Genomic DNA, 18,506 nt, shown 5'->3' with positions numbered 1-18,506 from the left:
ACCTCTGGCTCCTACTGTGAGCGGCTAAGAATAGCCACCTGGTCAACAACCACAGAGCTCTGACCACGGGCTTGCCGTATTTTTACTGGCTTCTTTATTCTTCTTTTTTCTCTCATTGAAAAAAGAAAGTACTGGTTAAGAGGAAATAATCCATCATCTTAATTATACCATTTTTTGGTGCTTTCTTTTTTTTTTTCTTTTCTTTTTCATTTGTTAAAGCTCAAATTTTAGAAAAAGATACATGAGGGCACTATGTTTATAGCCGCTGCTTAAAAAAAAAAAAGGAAGAAAAAAATGCACATCCAGGCTACATTGTTTAAAATGTGACTCATAACAGCAACAAAAGTCTTCTTACAAATCACATGACAACGAAGCTTATTCATTCTCCACCCTCCTTGTTCCTTCCCTACACATTCTCTTTTTCTCTAAGGCTTGTTTCTCATCGTTAGGGACTCACACCCTGGTTTACAATCAAAGTATACGCACTAAGCAGAAAACACAAGGTGATTGGAATAAAAAGAAAATGTTTCATGGCAAGAAATGAGTAAGAGGCAGAGAATGAAAGACACTTTCAAATAGAAAAGATCAAGATATCCCTCATAAGACCCAGCCCAGAGGCCACTTTTATTGTGTTTCCTTAAAGATTTACCTAGTACACATCAGTCTCTCCTAAAGAATGAAATTGCTTCTGTCTCATGCTTAATTTATAATGGAAAAGAAAAACAACCTGGATTCAAAAAAAGCCGTGCTAACAATGTAACCGTCTATTGTTACTACTGTTACACCATCAACTTTCCACATCCTGCCTGCCCAAACCTGGTTTCTCTTTGTTTCCCTTTTTGAGTGAAAAGGCTGATTTCATCCCAGGACACTCACGCCCCACCAGGGCTGCCCTTGACCAGGAGAGGAACGCTGTGCCCGTCACTGACAAGGTTTGCAAATGGTCACCCCGGATAGAAGGCTTTGCTTGAATTCAAAACACAGAACTGCATGCTGAGGTCAAAGCGGCCTCGGCCCCACAGAAGGCGGGCCCTGAGTTCACCTGGCTACCGCCTCCGAGTTCCAAGTACAACTTGCCAATGTGATAGAAATTGCCTATTTTCAATTCCAATCCTGCCCTTGACTTCATGTTCCTCGGTCAAGTCTCTGCCCCTCAGGACTTGGTTTCCTGCTTCCAGAATGCTTGCTCTCTCCAGAGGCAATAGCCGGGGGCCAGACCGTGCCACCGGGAGCTGCTTTTGCTTAACCCCCGAATCAGCCCACCGGGAGCCCGCCGGAGATGATTACCTTCCAGTCACTAAGCCCCGTGTTTATTTTGGCTAAGTGAGCGCTGCGGCTCTGATGATATTTTATTTATATATTTTGTGCACGAGAACATGACTGGACTGTGAAGCCTCACGGTAAACACAGCCTGAAGGAGAGCACATGTGCCCTGCTTTGTTGATTCTCTTAAGAAGCAAAGCACTTAGCCCCTGTACTTGTCAGTCACGGACCGAGACAAGCCGGCTTGCATGTGACAGTGTCTGTGCCACTCCTGGATGTCTTTGGCCAGCCTTCCCGGGGGCTTGGAGTCTTAGTGAGCAGCCTTGACTGGCCCCACAGAGACATTACCTTGGGTCCCGGAATTCCAAGAACTTGAAAGCAACTGTGATCCAAGTGAGTCACTTCCGACTCAGCTGCCCTGCCCACACGCAGACCCGCATGAACAGAAATCTCACGCACCGCACCAAGAGCATCAGCCCACGCCCAGGAACACACTCCTTACTTTCCAGGATGCTGGGGGTGGGGCGGGGGGAGCAGGGGCGGCGCTGGGGAGCCAAGGTGGGGGAGAAAGCAAGAACTCGTGTTCTGTGTCGGTCTGTCACTCTCTTTCTAGCCACTCTCTCTCCCCTGCCCCCCGCAGCTATTGTGTTAGAGGCTGATGAGTGGAAAATTAGGCCCGATGATTTGGAGTCAAAAGCACATCTAGGTGGCAACCCAGGAATTCATCTCTTTCTAGCCAGGAGCTGGACAGATTAATGAGAGTGAAGGTAACGAGTCTAGACGTGAGATATAAAAATGACTTCCCTGATCTCTGGAATGCTGTCACCTCTGGGGTAAAGGCCAGCCGGGGCGAAGAGGGCACAGCAGGTCTCGCAACTGTTTGTATGAAAAACCCCAGGCGTCAGGTGAGGGGCAGTGTGGGCGTGTGGTCTGCCACCCCGGCCAACAGAGCTGAAGCCCTCGGACAGGCTTCTAGACACTCGGCACTGGCCCGCTGGGTGGGACCTGTGCTGCTGCCAAGTCACAGGAGAGCAAGGAGGGCAGGAGGGGAACCACCACCCATGGCCGGACCACGTGGCCTGCATCCCCAATTCTTCTCTCTGCTCTGCTCTTTACTAGGGAGAAAATGTCCTGTTCTGGTTTTCACTCCTGTATTTAAATGCTCTAACTCCAGCCGGCAAATGTGCCTCTTTGTTCCCTTCACCGGACACCGGCTCCAGAACGCTGCAACTTTTTCTCCCCAGGATCATCGCTCCTCGTGTCTTTTCCCTAACGTTCTACCCTCGCCAAACTGCCCGCACTGTCCCTCACTGCGGATTCATCGAGACGGCTGCCTTGGTGCCCTGTGGCTGGGAAGAAACCATCTTCAGGCGAAAATAAATCATTGCCACCTCATTTCACTTTTAATTTACTACTGATTTTTGTTGTTGTTCAGTCTCTCCCACAGCCTCTCCTTTCTCACCGCTCATGCATTTTCAGCCTCATTGCTCCCCGTTGGACAATGCAAGGCTGAAAGGTTTATCTGTAACCTATTTGTCTCTATTATAGGTTTCTAAACTTTAATTAAACAAGAGACGGTAAAGATCTCAATCCTCTTTCCGGGAATCTACAGGTGTTGTTGGTGCCATCTAGTGGCGGGAAGGTGTGGCGTCTGTTTTCTCTTAAGAGATCTGTCAAGTTTGGAGGTGCCTCCCCCACACCAAATTCACATCACATGGGTGGAAGAAAAAGACATGCAAAAAAAAAAAATATTTTTTTTACCTTTAAAATTCTCACCTGCAAAAGCTGAGATGGGTTCTGGAGGGAAAAAAAAGAAAAAAATATTGAGTTAGATAAGGGGTAGAAGTAATGGGGCAGGTTTAAGGTATAATGAAGATGATTTTTTGTAATACCCCATGAGAAGTGTCCCCATGTCTCCTCATGCTCGAGACCGTGTCTAACACATCAGCATCCCAGGGGCTGGCGGGGTGGGGAGGGAGGAGGAGAACCCTAAAGTTGCTTTGGAACAAAAAGGACTTTATAGAGCAATGGGTCTCTGAAGCATTGTAATCAGTCATTTACCACTGATTACTTTCTCGGAGCCTGGATTACACGTAGATGCCCAGGGCCTGAGGGGCTGAGGTGGTCCCAGCTGCTTCTGACATCATCGGGCACACACACATCCAGGACCCGTGTGCCAAGAGAAGCACTCAGTAAGGGATCCCAGTCACTCTGCGGAGTAAAGCAGGTCCCGTTCCTTCTCAGAATTCCCTCTTGCTTTTGGAAATGCCCATGGCACGCATGGGAGACGGTGTTGGGATGGACGGATGTGTGCATCTTCGGTGGGCTGTCTGCTCAGCACTGCTGTCCAAAGGGACAATCACGGTGTCCTTCCTGTGCTGGTCACTTGGCCCACGGTGCTTAATCTTACAGCTCTGGGATCCGGGGCATTGAAGCTACTAGCTTCAAAGAAAACTAAAATTCTACCTCCCCTGCCGTCATTTCTCCTGCAATTCATTCATGTACAGGAGCAACGTGGGTAATCGTGTTATGAGTCTGATATAACATATGTACTATTTTAGCTCTCCAGTGAAGGCTTCCATTAAAAACATCAAACCCGTGCAGCATGTAATTCTGACTGGCAGCTGCTCTCATTCTCTAGCATTTTCTTTGCTAAAAGCTGGAGTCTGATGATGGGGTGTTGGCACCCTGAGTCTCCGTACACTTAATGCTTGTCTATTTCTGAATGGGAACAGGATAGAAGACTTCAGCTCGTTTCACACCCCTCCCATCCCGAATGCAGCCTAAGACACAACGATATTCATAGCCCACCTCCTGCATGGATTGTAGCTGTTCTCCCACTGGGTTCAACTGGGTTTGAAAATGGTGTGTTGCCTCCTCTTGTATATCCCCGCCCCCGGCGTCTTATTTGGAAGAACCACAAAGAGACAGATATTCACGTACCCATACAGTTCTCCAGTGGGACATCAGTGCTTATCCGAATGTCGTCAATGGCAATTTCTCCTGAACGTCCTTTTCCTATGACTCCCTCAAACACAATCTAGAAGCCGGGAGAACAAGAGCCATGGTTAACCGAGCTCCCTGGTTCAAACCATGCAAAGATTTCCAATTTTCTGTTAACCGCAGCTTAAAGCGTGTGTGTGTGTGTGTGTGTATGTTACTGTACCTGGTACACATCTGTTGACCACATGGCTAGAGTACTTGAAATCTTAATTTAAAAAGAATCAAATGCATATCTAAAGGGATTAAAAAATATATATATAACAAGGTGTGGATATTGTTGTCCAGTAACTGGAAGGTACTGATTAAAAGGACCAGAATCAAGACATGTTTAAAGGAGGGTTGAAATGTCCCTAGCCATGTCTGAGTTTTCTTTCCCATAAATTTTTCCAAATGCCCAATCCCGGTATTTGGAAACTCAGAGGACATCCAGATGGGAGTAAGGTGAGATACACACTGTGATGGGTTTGGACTGCTTTTGGCATAATGTTGTCTTATGCCTCCATTATTACAACGAGGAGGGAAAGGATTTTCTTCACCAATACTCGCCTGAACACCTACTATGTGCCAGGTACAAGGACAGTTACAAAATCGAGCATACGGACTCTCTGCTCAGGGAACCTTACCATCTGGCGGGTGAGACAAAAATGCAAACAGGTCCTTGCACTACAGTGCATTAAGGTTTATAAATGGGAATGCAGGCGGGGTGGGGCGGAGCCCAGGACCCCTCACAACCTCCAGCGCGAGTGCAGGCTGCACACGGAAGGCCCTCGGCTCCGTGGTCTTCAATCATTCCTCACGCTCACCCTCCCCGGGTTCTCTCTGCAGACGAGCACATGTCCTCTGGCAAGCTGAGCGAGCAGTTGGCTGCCTCACCAGCCATCTGTTGCTGCTTCTCGTCTGGGGAGGAGCAGGTTAATGCCTTGGCTGGTTCTCAGTCACCTCTTCCACAGTGTGCCTACTCCTACCCAAGCCTCAGCCACAGCTGCGCAAACCCATCTGTGCCTCAGTCTTTCGCTCTGTGGGGCAGAGATAATAGAGCCCAGCTCCCGCAGCTGTGGGGAGAGGAACCCCTGGTTGAGGAGCTTTTCGGGTCTGCGGGCCAATGAGTGCAAACAGTGGCTGTTTGCTGCCCCTTCTATGCGCCCACCTGCCCCAGGGCGGGTCTGGCAGGATTTTGTCCTCTCCTTGGAGCTCGAGGGGGCTCGGCAGGCTTCCTGCCTTGTATGTGGAGGCTGGTGTGGGTTGATTTCCCTGGCTCCTGGGCCCCTTTGTCAGGCTACCTGATAGCAATCTAAACTAAACTGGAGAGAAGAAACATTTGTTGGGAAGATTTCAGCAATATAAAAGGCAATAGGAGGAACAAAGAACCAAGTCTGGGTGTAGAGATAGGCACATTTTGAATAACAAATAAGAGTGTCATTTAGTTGCCATGGCAATGTGAGAAACACAATGAAAACAGCGGCGCTTAACCACGTTCCCTAATGATGAATGGGCACGGCCCGCGGAAATCTTGAAATCCGGATCACAAAGATTCCCCTGGACCTCTGGACCTGCGCCCCCGCCCCTCACCACCCTACCTGATACTCCAGGTCATAGCTGGGCAAGATGATGCGCCCATGTTTCCACTCGTCGCCCTGGTCCTCGCGGATGACCCAGAGCAGCTTGCTCTCCTGGCTGGCCTCGCGCATCACCTGCAGCGCTACCCCGCGGCCGCCGCTGGCTTGGTACTGGAACTCCATGCACACGGGGCTTCGGGGCAGGTGCACCGGAGGGCTGATGAGCCGTGCGTACTGACCCTCTCTCCGGCCGTCGCTCTGCAGCCGCAAGAAATTCCTGTCATCTGTAGGAAAGAAACCCAGAGGGTCCCGTGAACACTGGGGAGAGAGACCAGTTTGAGGCTGTGCCCTCCCGTCCCCGGGAAAGCCAGAACCGGAGTTTGGGGGGTTGAAGTCTTGTTTATTCATGTCCTTGTTCTCCAGGCCCCGTGCTTCCTTCTCAAGCCTCTTTCCGAGCTTGGCTCAAAAGCGGCTTCCTTTTGAAGCCTCTTCGGGAGCCTGTATGTCGGGTTGGTCTTTCCTGCCCATTTCTCCAGATCACTTCCTCGGTCTTGTCTGCAGATGGCACTTGGTGCGGTTGGCCTTCCGTCTTGGCTCGCAGTGTCTGTGTCTGTCTTCCCCCCCCAGATTCGAAGACGCCAGGCCCGCGTCTTATTCGCCATTGGCTCACCCAAAGGACCGATGCCGCCTCATGGCCTAGATTATAAGGGGGCAAGGCGGCTGTGAGACCAGCGGAAGATCCCGGACAGGCAGCTTGCGCTTCAAGCCCTTGTCGTCTTGGCTGGGCACTGTCCAAACGGAAGACACTGAAAACCGTCTGTCTCCACCCCTGCCACTAGGAGGTACCTGGGCTCTAGTGACTGTCAGAAGCCAGCAGCAACCTGAAGCGGAAGAAGGGATGCTGGCTGCGGTGGGGTGGGGTGAAAGCCAGGGTGGCCGAACGCCCTACTTCCTTCCCTGTCTGGGCCAAGGAGGCCAGAACTGGCCCTTTTCAGAAAGCCAGGCAAACAGAGCTCCCCCGAGAACGGGCACGGTCATCATCACTACCGAAGGCTATGTGTTTGACAGACAATATACACCGGGCGGGAAATCAAGGTTTCACACCCCCAATGCTGCGAGGATGGGCCTTTTGGCGGATTCCTTTGTCAATACATCAGACGCTGCGCAGACGACGGAGGTCTTGTTGCCATTTGCAGACGGCGTCCCCTGCAGGCCGGGCTATGGGGGCCTGCCCCTGCAAACCCAACAGGCACAGGAGCATCCCGACCTCTTGTGCAGAACACAGGGAGGCGTTTGACGATCTCACCACCTCCTTTGGCCCCGAAATCTCCTAGGCTGAACTCTTCTGCCAAGGTGGCGGGGGCACGTTCACACCGCACAGCCAGCCCCTCAAACACTTTAGAATCCCCTTAATCTGAGAGGTGTGCACCCAGCTTTCTTATTCACCAGGGACTGTGAACATCCTGGGCTTGTTAGGGGAGAACAGGCAAGGACTCCAGAGCCCTGAATCCACAGGGTTATTCTCTAGACCAGTGGTTCGCTGTTGCCACTCCGGCTGACATCATTGTTCGAGCAAGAAGGAACATGTCACAGTCCCATCACTGGCCCCCAAACTACTGCTTCCTTCCCACAGCCATCTCTCTCCCTCCTTCCTGCCCCCCCCCACCAAGCCTCTCCAGTTAGATTCCCTAGAATTACTACACCAAAAGCTACCCTCCCTTGCAGTCAGATCAGACCAGTTCAGGATGCATAGTTGGGATTCCGGTTTGTCTCCTTAACCATCCAGAACCACATGTCTAATATTCCAGCACCGGAGAGCCCTTCAAGGCCAGAGTCAGCGCAGATAACTAGGCAGCGGTCCACAGCAGAAATCTCGAAGGCGGTGATCTGCCAAGGGAGGAGACATGGGGGCCGCAACCAGACAGCTCCAAGATCTTCCAAACCTACGCCTTCTCCTATTCAGATCCTATTACTACCGTTATTAATGATAATAATTATAAGTCATATTTGCAGAATGCTCTGCAGGTTTCCAAAGCACATTCATGAGCATCGTTTCATCTAATTCTTCCCAAATGCCTTTGAGAGCCCTATCTTCTGAATGTTATTTGCACAAGACGGAGAGACGGAGGTCAGTAAAGTTCAAGGGGCTCCTCCAACGTGCAGAGGGCAGTCAGGTGCACAGCCAGACCTGACGTCGGGTTTTCCGTCTCCCAGAAGTGGGGTCTTCACTTCAGCTATGCTCAGGTGCCCGCCCAGCGTGTGGGCAATCGGTCACTGTCTATTCAAGGCAAACTGGGTGCCACCCCCGACACCTGCCCCTGCTCCCACGTCTCCTTCCTGCCACCCCCCCCCCCCATGCCTTACCAACTCTACCTCTCCCACCTCTTTGGCCAATTCTTCTCCTACCCATTCTGGCACATTCCAGCACATTCCGCCTCTTTCCTCTCCACAACTCAACCATTTACCGACTGTGCCACTGATCTTACCTTATTTTTAAAAAAGATTGAGGCCATTTCTCATGCGTTTCAGCAGGGAACCACCCACGGCCCTGGACTGTAATTTAACCGTTTCGTGGGTGCCTTTCCCATGGCTCCAGGTAGATGACAGAATCCCAGGCTTACGCATATAAGGGTTAATACTCTGCTGCTTCTCCCTGTATATGTCACAACTCAAGAAAATTGTGATCCCACCGATGAATGACTGGCAAACCCATGGATGAAGGAACGATATGAGGCTCGATATTCTCTCAAGACCGACGAACAGAGGGAGAGTCAGCTAGCCTCTGGTAATCCCAGACTCAGATAATCTCTTCACAATTCCCTCCCACCGTCCTGAACCACATGAGCCTGAACCTTTCAAAGGTGAGGTGAGCTGATAATAACAGGGTGACCTGGGGACACACGTGGGGCCACCAGTGAGAACGCCCATCCCCCCGCCCCCGACGCTCCCGTGCTCCAGTAATTTCCAAGCCCCGACTGCTTCCACCTCAGATCGAAAGGAAACCAGATTTCAGAGACTTATTATTCAGCCTTCTTCCTTCACAGTTTCACAAATAAGACCCACTTGCTGCTTGAAAATTGCTTGGCAGAAATACTGTCACTTGTGTGAATTTACATTCTTAAGCGGCAGGGGATTCATAGCATAATGGTTAGAATTTAGTAAGTAGAATGTGTGTGGAGGTGGAGAGAGCCGCGCTGGCTGGATCTTATCCGGGTCTGTTCCGTTTAACCATCCTGGGGCCAAAACTTCGGGCCCCATCAGGCCAGAGGTCTTCCAGGCTGCCGCACCCGGACCCCAGCCGGCCCCCTCCTCGCCCCACCCCTGCTCTCGCTCTCCCAATAAGACCAAATCGCTCCGCATAATTTAGAGGACCCCGGGAAGACCGGGGAGTTAATGCTGGTGGCGTGCTAAGCACGAGCAGCTGAAGGATCGTAAGTCAGTGCTGACATCCAAGCTAATCCACTAGTTTGCAGAATCTCAAGACAAGCGGGCCTCTGAATTTCACTCAGTTAAATCATTTGTGCCCCACTTGTCTGCTAAGTGCTAGGAGCTCGAGGGAAGAAAGATGATATGTAAATTTAAGGAATTAGCAGTAGACATCAGTCAGAGGGACGCTGAGCCGCAAAACCTCCCTGCCTGTCGCCGAGAGGGGCCTGATTGGAGGCAGGACGTCAGGGAGGAATGGCTCCGACCAGGCAGGGCCCAGGGAGGGGACCGGAAACGCGGGGGCAAGAGAAGTGGTGTTGGCTGAGCGCCTCCTGTGGGCCAGCGTTGGCGCCAGAAGCGCCGCCTGCCTTCTCTTCCGTGATGGTCCCTGGGAAATCTAGGTCGGGGAAGCAAGCACCGCTTTCTCTGATTTTACTGGAGAGGAAACGGAGGTGGAGGTGCGGAGGGTTGAAGCCATGTGTCTCAGACGGCGGCTAGGGAACGAGGCGGCACCCAAGTGAGGAGGATCGCCAAGAGCGTGGCCGCTCATCTGGGCTGGACCCCTTGTCTGATGCTCACCCATCATTTAAAGCCTCAGTTTCCCCGTCTGTAAAATGGGTATAATAAGAACATTGCTGGAGAGGGCTGTGAGGAGAAGGAGATGGAACAGGCCATGCAAAATGCTTGGCACAGTAACTGGGACATAGTAAGTGCTCATTAAAACCTCTGGTCTTTATTACTACTACTACTATCGCTACACACACTGACTCCTATGCTTGCCTTTGTTTTTTTTGTTTTTGTTTTTGTTTTGTTTGTTTCGTTTTGTTTTTAAAGAAAAGAAAAAGGGTCAAAAAAGCACCAGTCACCTGGGAAGACAAGTCCTAGACTAACGAGGAAGTATGGTTTGGCTGGAGGTCAGTGAAGACGCTCCAACCCCTGCAACCAGCCGGCCCCCACTTGCGCGTAATGCGCTGTTGACCACATGTATTTCCTGCCACTATACAGTAGATGAAATAAAATACAACATGATTCTGGAATGAGAGTGGGACCTCAAGAGATCGTTTAGATCAGGTCAGCCCGGCTGCCCAGAGGAACCACGCTGAAAATGTCCCCAGAACAGCTGTCCACCCTCTGCTTTCAATCCTCCAGAGAAGAAGTTTCCATAGGTCACATCGGCAATGTGTTTTCTGGGTCACAACCCTAACTGTCAGGAACTTCTTAAATTCAGTTTTAAGTTTTCCTGCTGTCATTGAGACACACGTCCTTCTATCCCTGATGGAGCACAGCCAATTTCTGTCCTCTGATTTGGAAACATTTTTCACTAGTGAAGAATTCAGACCCCGGGTCTTCATTTTCTCAGGAAACTCAATGCTTGCCTCTTTAAATGCCCACACTGGGGGGGGCTTTAGTTATGGGGATAGGTCTATACTAATGCTCCTCTAAGCTAAATGCTTCCATTCTTTGAAGTCATGGCACCCATACATGTGCTGTGAGTGAAGTCTGTTCCCGTAGAACATTCTAGTTTATGGCCTACCACTGCCGAACACAGAGGAAGCTGTAAGCACACAATAGCTGCTGATTACTTGATCAACTAACGGGCTGGGATGGCACGGGTGGGTCCCTTTAGCCACTGACTTGGACTTCAAGGAAAAAGCCCTCTGGGTTAAGAGGTCCCCAAACATGACAACTGACCAGCTAAGAACCAGCTCGCCTGCTGGAGACCATCTTCTTGTACTCGTAGGTGATGGCAGTGATGCCGGCCATGGAGGGCTTCCAACAAAAAGACAATAGGAAGGAAATACGTTTAGTTGCTGGAAGAGAATGAAGAACTAACGTCCCAGAGATACAATCCCTCTCCTCCTGGACCTGACGTATTTGGGAGGCATTTTGCTAGGTTTTGACTCAAAACATCTGTCGTTGCCCATGACACAGGAAAAACAATCATATGGGAACTAACAATAGGAGTTCAAAAGGGCAGCGGGGACGTGCAGAGGACAGGGCCGTTTAGCCATTTTAACCTGCTGCTGTCTCTAGAAAGGATCTCCTGATGCCTTACCTGGCGATTTATGGCCGCATCTGGCTTCAGCTGCAGCAGTGCTGTGTGAGCACGTGACTGTTGGGCCCAACAGCATGGACTCGGCCGTGTCCACACCTTACCAAACCCTGAAGTAAATCACCAGCCCGATCGTCCTGGCTATCGCAAAGCCAAACGCACCATCTGTCCGACACACACATCTCCTGGCTAGCATCTTGCCCTCCTACTAGAACAACCATCTGAGAGAATATTTAGTGCTGCAGGAGATGTAATCTCTTTGTATAGGTCATGCTTAAAACATGAGTCAGCCCCTCGGCTGGCCTCCCAAGGTCAGTCTATCTCTGCTAAGGTCCTCAAATTAACAACCTGTTAAGGGAAACATTGACTTTGGATGAACTCAGCAGGATGTTCTCAGGGTTTACAATTGACCGTTTTGTGGATGTTTGAGGTGTCAGGTCTGGTCTTTGCAGGAGTCTTCCCAGAGCTGGCATTTTTTTTTAAACTTATTTTTTAAATTTTTTTTAAATTTTTTTGTTTTGCAGTGGTGGTAGTCTTGTCATCATTCTGCCCTTTCATTATCAATCTGACACTGCCGGGGAACTCAGCCAATTGGGACTTTCAGAAAAAAAAGGAAACAAAGCCGATGAACATAGAGGAAGGAAAAATAAAATAATGGGCAAATAGGGAGGGAGGCAAACTGTAAGAGACTCTGAACTACTGGGAACAAACTGATGGTTGCCCGAAGGGAGGCGGGGGTGGGGCAGCTGGGAGACAGGCGTTCAGGAGGGCACTTGAAATGGGGTGTCCCGTGCAACTGACAAATCACCTACTTCTACCTCGGAAACTAATAGCACACCATGTGTTAATTAAATTGAATTTAAATTAAAAAAATTCAAAAAAGGAATAATAGTTTCTCTTCACTGCTGTCTTTCCATGAAGTCAGAGATATTTGCCTTTCTATTTTCCTTAAAAAAGGGCCTCCGTGCTTCTCTTTTCCAGCTGAAGGTGTTCTTTGAATGTCGGCTTTCCTGTAGCCAAGCTGCTCCTGGTCTTTAATTGCCTCCCACAGTCTGAGCCCCAGAAGGTCTCGTCTGTGTATGAGCAGTGGTTCTGCCCCCTCCAAGCCACCTCATCCTCTTTCCAATGGCAACTCAAGCTAATGCCAACGCAGAGTCCGGATCCTTTGCTGCCTACGGGGGAGGTCTTTTGAGTTCAGAGAATTTGCTTTTTCATTCAGAGTCATAACTAGCTCCCTGCCAAATAACAAGCCTATCGTGAACAAGTTCACTCCTCAGTTCTCCTCTGTCATTTCTCTGCAACCATCTACCTCCCCTGACCCCCACCACACACACACACACACACACACACACACACAGTCTCAGGCACCTGTGCCCCCATGAATCACAGTTCTGGTCCTCTACTCCCATGGAGTTTATAAATGGCCCGATGTGCATCAAAACAGCCCCGCGATAACGTTAATAACTCTCCCACTGACATCTGGGGGAAGAGCGACCCTTAGCAAAATTTAGTCTATCTTGAGCCTGTTTCTGAATCCAGAGTAAAGGTTTTGCTTTCTCAAGCCAATAAACAGAAGTGCTGAGCTGCCAAAGCTCTGTTTTTTTGTAATGGTGGACTGTTCCAAACAGGCACTGCCCGCTTTATTTTTTAATTATTTATTATTTATTTAATTATTTAATTTTAAGGAGGTTCCAAGCCCAATGTGGGGCATGAACCCACAACTCTGAGACCAAGTGTTGCTTTATCTGTAGGCGGAGCCAGCCGGCACCCTGCCCGTTTCCTGTATTTCACGTCCACCGTTTGGAGTGACCGAAGTGAAGGAATCCTGTCACTGTACTTCATGAGGTCAACGAACGTGTAAGAGAGCACACATGTAGGGAGCCCACACACTTGAGGATTCTGAAGCGGACCTGCCATGGTGCGCTCTTTCTCTAGTCTTCCTGTCTCAATCCTGATAATAATGATAATAATAGTAACCATAACTATTACTGTTACTACCACTACTATTATTACTATTATTGATATTACTTAGTCTTTACTTTCTTTTGGTCAGATGAAATAGCTCCTACCCCGCCTAATGCTATGCTACTTGCTTCCCTTACTATGGTGGCTCACTGAGGTTGAATGACCCGATGACAAAAGTAGCCACACCGGACACTCCCACCAAGGGACCCCAGAGAAGGTACACCCACCTAATCACCTGCTTCTTGGTTTCCACTGCCATCGGCCCCTCTGTGGGGAAGCAGCATCAGCAAGGACCTCAGAGATCATGCACACCTCAATGCTAAAAGACGTCTACGCAGTCTGACCAAGACAATCCTGTGCTGATGGCCCTGGTCTACAACGGTGCTGTCTGACACATCATGGCCACCAAGCCCCTGAAATGAGGAACTAAAATTATAGCTGTATTCGAATGCAATTAAGTAAAATTAAAAGAACTAGTGGCTTCCACATTAAACATGCTCTAGACACAGACTCACCACGGCATCTCAGAGTTTTTACCTTGTCCCTGAAATATGGGAATCTGATCATCCTCAAAACTGGGTTTACGACCATCGCACTTGAGACCGTCTCTGGAAAATACTACAGTTCCCACAAGGGAAGACATTTTCTGTGAGGCTGTAGCTGCACAGAAAAGGCACAGCGGCTTCTCAGAGGACATGGGTCTGGCTCTTCTGCAATCACCAGGGGTTACTGAATTCGGGAGAGAGTTCCCAGGGGCGGGTGTGAGCGCACTCCTGGCTTCTAAGCCACAAGCAAAGAGCTAAAAGAAGGGATTCTGAGTGGCTTGAAAGACTATCTGGAAAAACAAAAACAGTGGCAAGAAACCAGTGGGTGTCTTGTCAGCCTTAAGCAACTCTCACCATTGGCCAAAAGAACAGAACTAATTGCTGACTTGAAAGGAAAAAAAAAAAAAAAAGACAAAACAAAACATGAGAAAAGAACTAAATCAGAAAATATCTGAGGAATGTAAGTTGTTTCCACAGACACTTCCAAGCAAATAGGCTGTGTAGGATATTTCAACATGGCTCTTCTGCCGTCCTTTTCCTCCCCCCTTGGCTCTCCCGATGCCCTCCACGCTCCATGGAGACACCGCCTTTCCTACAGGCAATGACTTTGCTTGGCTATCCCGTAAGGGGGTGGAACATATGGCACACTTCTCTTAAACAGTGTCTCCTCTTTGTGTCTAAGTGTGGGGGACACGGGGCTTTTGGCTTTGACTGGGAAGGTCCAGCATTTGCCTGCCCCTGATCAGGCACAGCTGTTTCCTCTCTCCTGACTGCTCCCCTCAGGCAACCCCCCTTTCTTTTAAAGAAAGGACCACCCTGAACAGAAAGGGCTTTCTATCCTCCCCTGCTAAAAGCCCCATATTGAGCTTTGCAAGGAGAAGGAAAGCGGCAAATACAGCAAGCGACTTTTTAAAATCATCAGAGGCTAGAAGGAAGGGTTCCGAAACCAACAGTACGAATTGTGTTTTCTGGAAACAGGTGACAAGGGCCACTTTTTCAAATTTCAGGGATTCCTCTGGAAGAGGAAAATCATTATTTTCCTCCTCAGCATCTTCAGGGAGAAACAGCATTAGATGGCGCAGCTCCTGATGGCCCTCATTTTCTTTCTGTCCCCATCCAGCCAGCCCACGGCTGGAACTCTGCCCGCTCTGCGAGCTTGCTCTGGAAGGCCCTCCCAAACCGCAGGGTGTAATGAATCAACTGGAATGAGGACAAGAGCTAGAATTTCCAGCCGGTAGCCAGGGCGGCAGAAGGGCCACTCAGGTGAGGGCGAGGCCTGCGCCAGGGGGCGGCGGGGGCCAACGGGCAGCCGGGCCGAGGTGAAGGCCGGGCTCAGATGGACAGTGATGGGAGCTCTCTGGGGAGTGTCAGCTGCTAACTGGTGGCCTTGTAGCCCGGACAGGGCTGGCCTCTGAGAGAAAATCTGCTCAGAAGAGTGGGAGGGAGAAGGCCAAATTTTTAGGGAGAACCTGAGTAAGAGTCAGTAAACCTCCCCATGCTGTGGTCTCAATCTCTTCATTCAAAGTATCTCCGCCGAGCTGCCCCCTCAGACCCCCCCCTCACGCAATGCCCAGGCGCGTGCATGACACTTCCGGTACACACCTCAGTCACACTCAACCACACACACACACACACACACACACACACACTCAGAGGTTCCCACGGAAAACACGTGGGAAAACACGTACACAAACACACATACATGTACACATGTACATATATATGTGTACATAATGTGTATTCCCATGGAAAACATGTACACATACACACTCAGAGGTTCCCATGGAAAACATGTACACAAACACACATAAATGCACACATATTCACTGACACATGTGCACACACACACACACAGAACCCACAAACACCTTGAGAAAGAAGCACACACGCTAATGTAGACACACACACACCCGTAACCCCACACACTAGGCCTATACACGCGGATGCACACCCCGCACACCTTCTTTAGGTTCGGATACAAAGTGGAGGTTGGAAAAAACAACCAATTAATTGGGCCAGGTCTCAAAGGAGAGGAAATGAAATGAAAAATCCAGGCTGGGTTATAAAAATAAGTATTTTTTTTTCCAACGTGCAGGAGGCTCATTATATTAATTAAACATTATTGCAGTGAACGAGAGGGGGGAGGGTGATTAAGGCTGGGATGAGGGTAAGTGTTCTCTCCTGTTGCCCGAGGCCACGGTGATCTTCAGATATTAATCTCTCTGAGCACTCAAATGCTGAAGAGATAAACACTTGAAATATGAAAATGTTTTTCTCCAGAGCAGACGCTGTGACCCTCCAGGAAAGCAAGTGCAGGCTGTGTCAGGAGGCCGGCCCGCAAAGCTCTCTTGGCATCTATCCCACTGCCGTCCCCTGGGGGGCAGGGGACACCCCCAGTTCCTGGGGTTGAGGGGCAACAGAGCAGCTCTGGGGAACCCTGCAGAAGCGGGGGGGCTCATCCCCCTTTTATTCTCTAGTGAGGCAACATCTGATTAATTCCCAGAATGGACCCCTTTCCTCTCTAATGCTTATGGGGTTCCGGGGTCCAGGCCAGGGGTGCAGAAAAAGGAAAACCTAATGCGCGGTGCTAGAGCCAACGTGCGCTGGCTTGTGAGAGCCGGCTGCTCAATTTTCTGGAATTTTATGAGGTCATTGTGAAGCACAGTCATTATTAAACATTAAATGACACAAAGTTACCATTAAATAAGTTACATTAAACATGAGAGGTCATACATCCTCAAAACTCAGCACTTGCTCAGGATTTGGATCCACCTTGCCAGTCTCTATGCTCCTGAGGTCACTCCCAGCTCTCGGAGCTGTCTGACGGCAGAAAACCACCTAACGGTCTTCACACACCCACCTCCGCCTCCGCTCATGTCCCGGCGACAGCTTCATCACAGGGGGACGGTGATGCCCCTGAACGTGGCCAACATCACGGGCTGGGTTTCTCTTTCTCTCCCATCCCCGGAGAGCTGGGGGCTCGGCGCGGACCAGAACCTGCTCTAAACACACGCTGCGGTGGAGAGAGGACCGGCCTCTTGCTTCCGCAGGCTGAGGAGGGCTCGAGGCCAGCCCCTCTCCATCAGCAGTGGCCACAGAGGCTGCCCAGACCTGGCACTCAGAAAGGGCAGCTGAGCAATACGTCAAGGGCTGTCTTCTAGCCACACGCTTCCAGAAGCCACGTGCCAGGTGGCTCTGCTAGATCCCACGGGTGCGGCAGCATTGTGGACCCTCAGCTTGGTTCGCCACCGACGGGATGACCCTCTGTGAGAAGTACCCGTCGGGCTGCAGGCCAGTGGTCTCCTACGGAGGCATTTTAGGAAGAGCGGCCGGCCTGGAGTCGACAACAGGCCCTGTGGCTCGGCCCAGAGTGCTTAGCTATGGTGACAAGGGGATGCTGACTCATCCTGTCTCCTGAAGCCTCCCAACTGCTTCCTTTCTGCCTTTCCTTTCTTTCCTCTTGGCCTCTTGTGCTCCCTCCCGGCTTCCGGGCTGCACCGTTAATCCCAAGACAGGGCTAGGAACCACGACCGCGCTGTTTCGTAGGGTGACGCTGTGAGCAAAGACGGTGGTTTGTGGGCGCAGAGCAGAGGACTGCCCTGTGGTGGGAAGTTATGATGTTTGTCAGGGAACCTGGGGCCAGGAGCCCTGCAGCGGGCTGGCCTTAACCCTTTCCTCTCTGGACCTGCCGCAGGCTTACCTGGAAACGTCCGGTCGTTTGGGCTGGAGCTGCCGGGCCAGGTGCTTCTGAGCCACTTGGCGTGGTCGTACATCCAACCACAGGGCTCCTCGGGGAAATCAAAGTTGCAGTTGAATCCCGAAGGGAGCTGCAGATCTTTGTCTGAAAGGGGGGGAAAATAACCCAAAGAAGGCAAATGAAATGGGTTCAGACGACAGCCACAGTGGTGCCATTGAGAACGCTGGCAAGGCCTAAGCAAAGTGGCTCCCTTTGCTTATTCATTTAACTCATCTTGGCGATGGTTGGCTTTCGGGTCAGCCTTTGGTCTCATCCTTCCCAGGCACGAAAGCCAAGTCTGCCAGTGGTTCCCATAGTAAGCAATTATAAATGAGGCCACCAAATGGCTTCAGGCTCTCTCCAGGCTCTTCTGTCCACCTCAGAGAGCAGACAAATGGGAAAATGGCTGTTCCCTAAGTGCCAGAGAAGAATGTCTCCCCAGTGCCTCAGTGCAAGGCCGGCTCCTGCCAACCGGGCTCTCACAAGGGATGGGGAGGCCCATTAGCATCCAGAGAGGCTGATGTGCCGGGCAGGTGCTGAGCCAGGGAGGAGAGAGTGAGCTCCAAAACAAGGAAGGCTTGTTTGTCCCCCTACACCTCCTGGGATAGGTCTTTTGTTCCGCGACACGAGGTCAGCTCGGCATCCCTGTGGGACAGCACTGCCAGGTGGGCGATTTGGCACGGCAGGGCAACGCGAGGGGCCAGAGCAGCCGGCCGCCTGGCTCAGCACCGACCAGGAGAAAAGAGTAATTCTGCATGGCACCGAGTGCCCGAGGGCCAAGATCCCAGGGGCAGCAGCGAACGCCTTCCTCGTGGAAATGTCAGAAGGGCCCGCACAATGCCTCGCGCCTTCCGCTTGGTTGTTCACCTGTCTAAGCTGGAGGACTGAACCCAGAGACTTTCTTTGGAGGCTCCACTGAGCTCTAAAAACCCAGTAGGAGCTGGTGCCAAGAAGTGATG

The 18,506-nt window shown here is 50.7% G+C and overlaps 1 protein-coding gene across 4 annotated transcripts in view; it reads right to left on the bottom strand.

The window, feature by feature from the left end:
• Positions 1-18,506, bottom strand: part of NRP2 (neuropilin 2) — a 114,257-nt gene that overhangs the window by 27,357 nt on the left and 68,394 nt on the right. For 2 of the 4 annotated variants that reach the window (XM_044241398.1, XM_044241400.1), the window contains exons 12-15: positions 17,512-17,652; positions 5,844-6,106; positions 4,207-4,303; positions 3,025-3,060 (exon numbers count right to left, since the gene is read on the bottom strand). In XM_044241398.1, coding sequence (XP_044097333.1) covers positions 3,025-3,060; positions 4,207-4,303; positions 5,844-6,106; positions 17,512-17,652 — 537 coding nt within the window. The remainder of the gene's footprint in view (positions 1-3,024; positions 3,061-4,206; positions 4,304-5,843; positions 6,107-17,511; positions 17,653-18,506) is intronic. The other 2 variants (XM_044241399.1, XM_044241401.1) reach the window with 1 other exon arrangement.

The sequence above is a fragment of the Neovison vison genome, chromosome 3, assembly GCF_020171115.1.
Source record: "Neovison vison isolate M4711 chromosome 3, ASM_NN_V1, whole genome shotgun sequence".
Classification (NCBI taxonomy): Eukaryota; Metazoa; Chordata; class Mammalia; order Carnivora; family Mustelidae; genus Neogale; species Neogale vison.
This window is presented reverse-complemented; position numbering and strand designations above follow the sequence as displayed.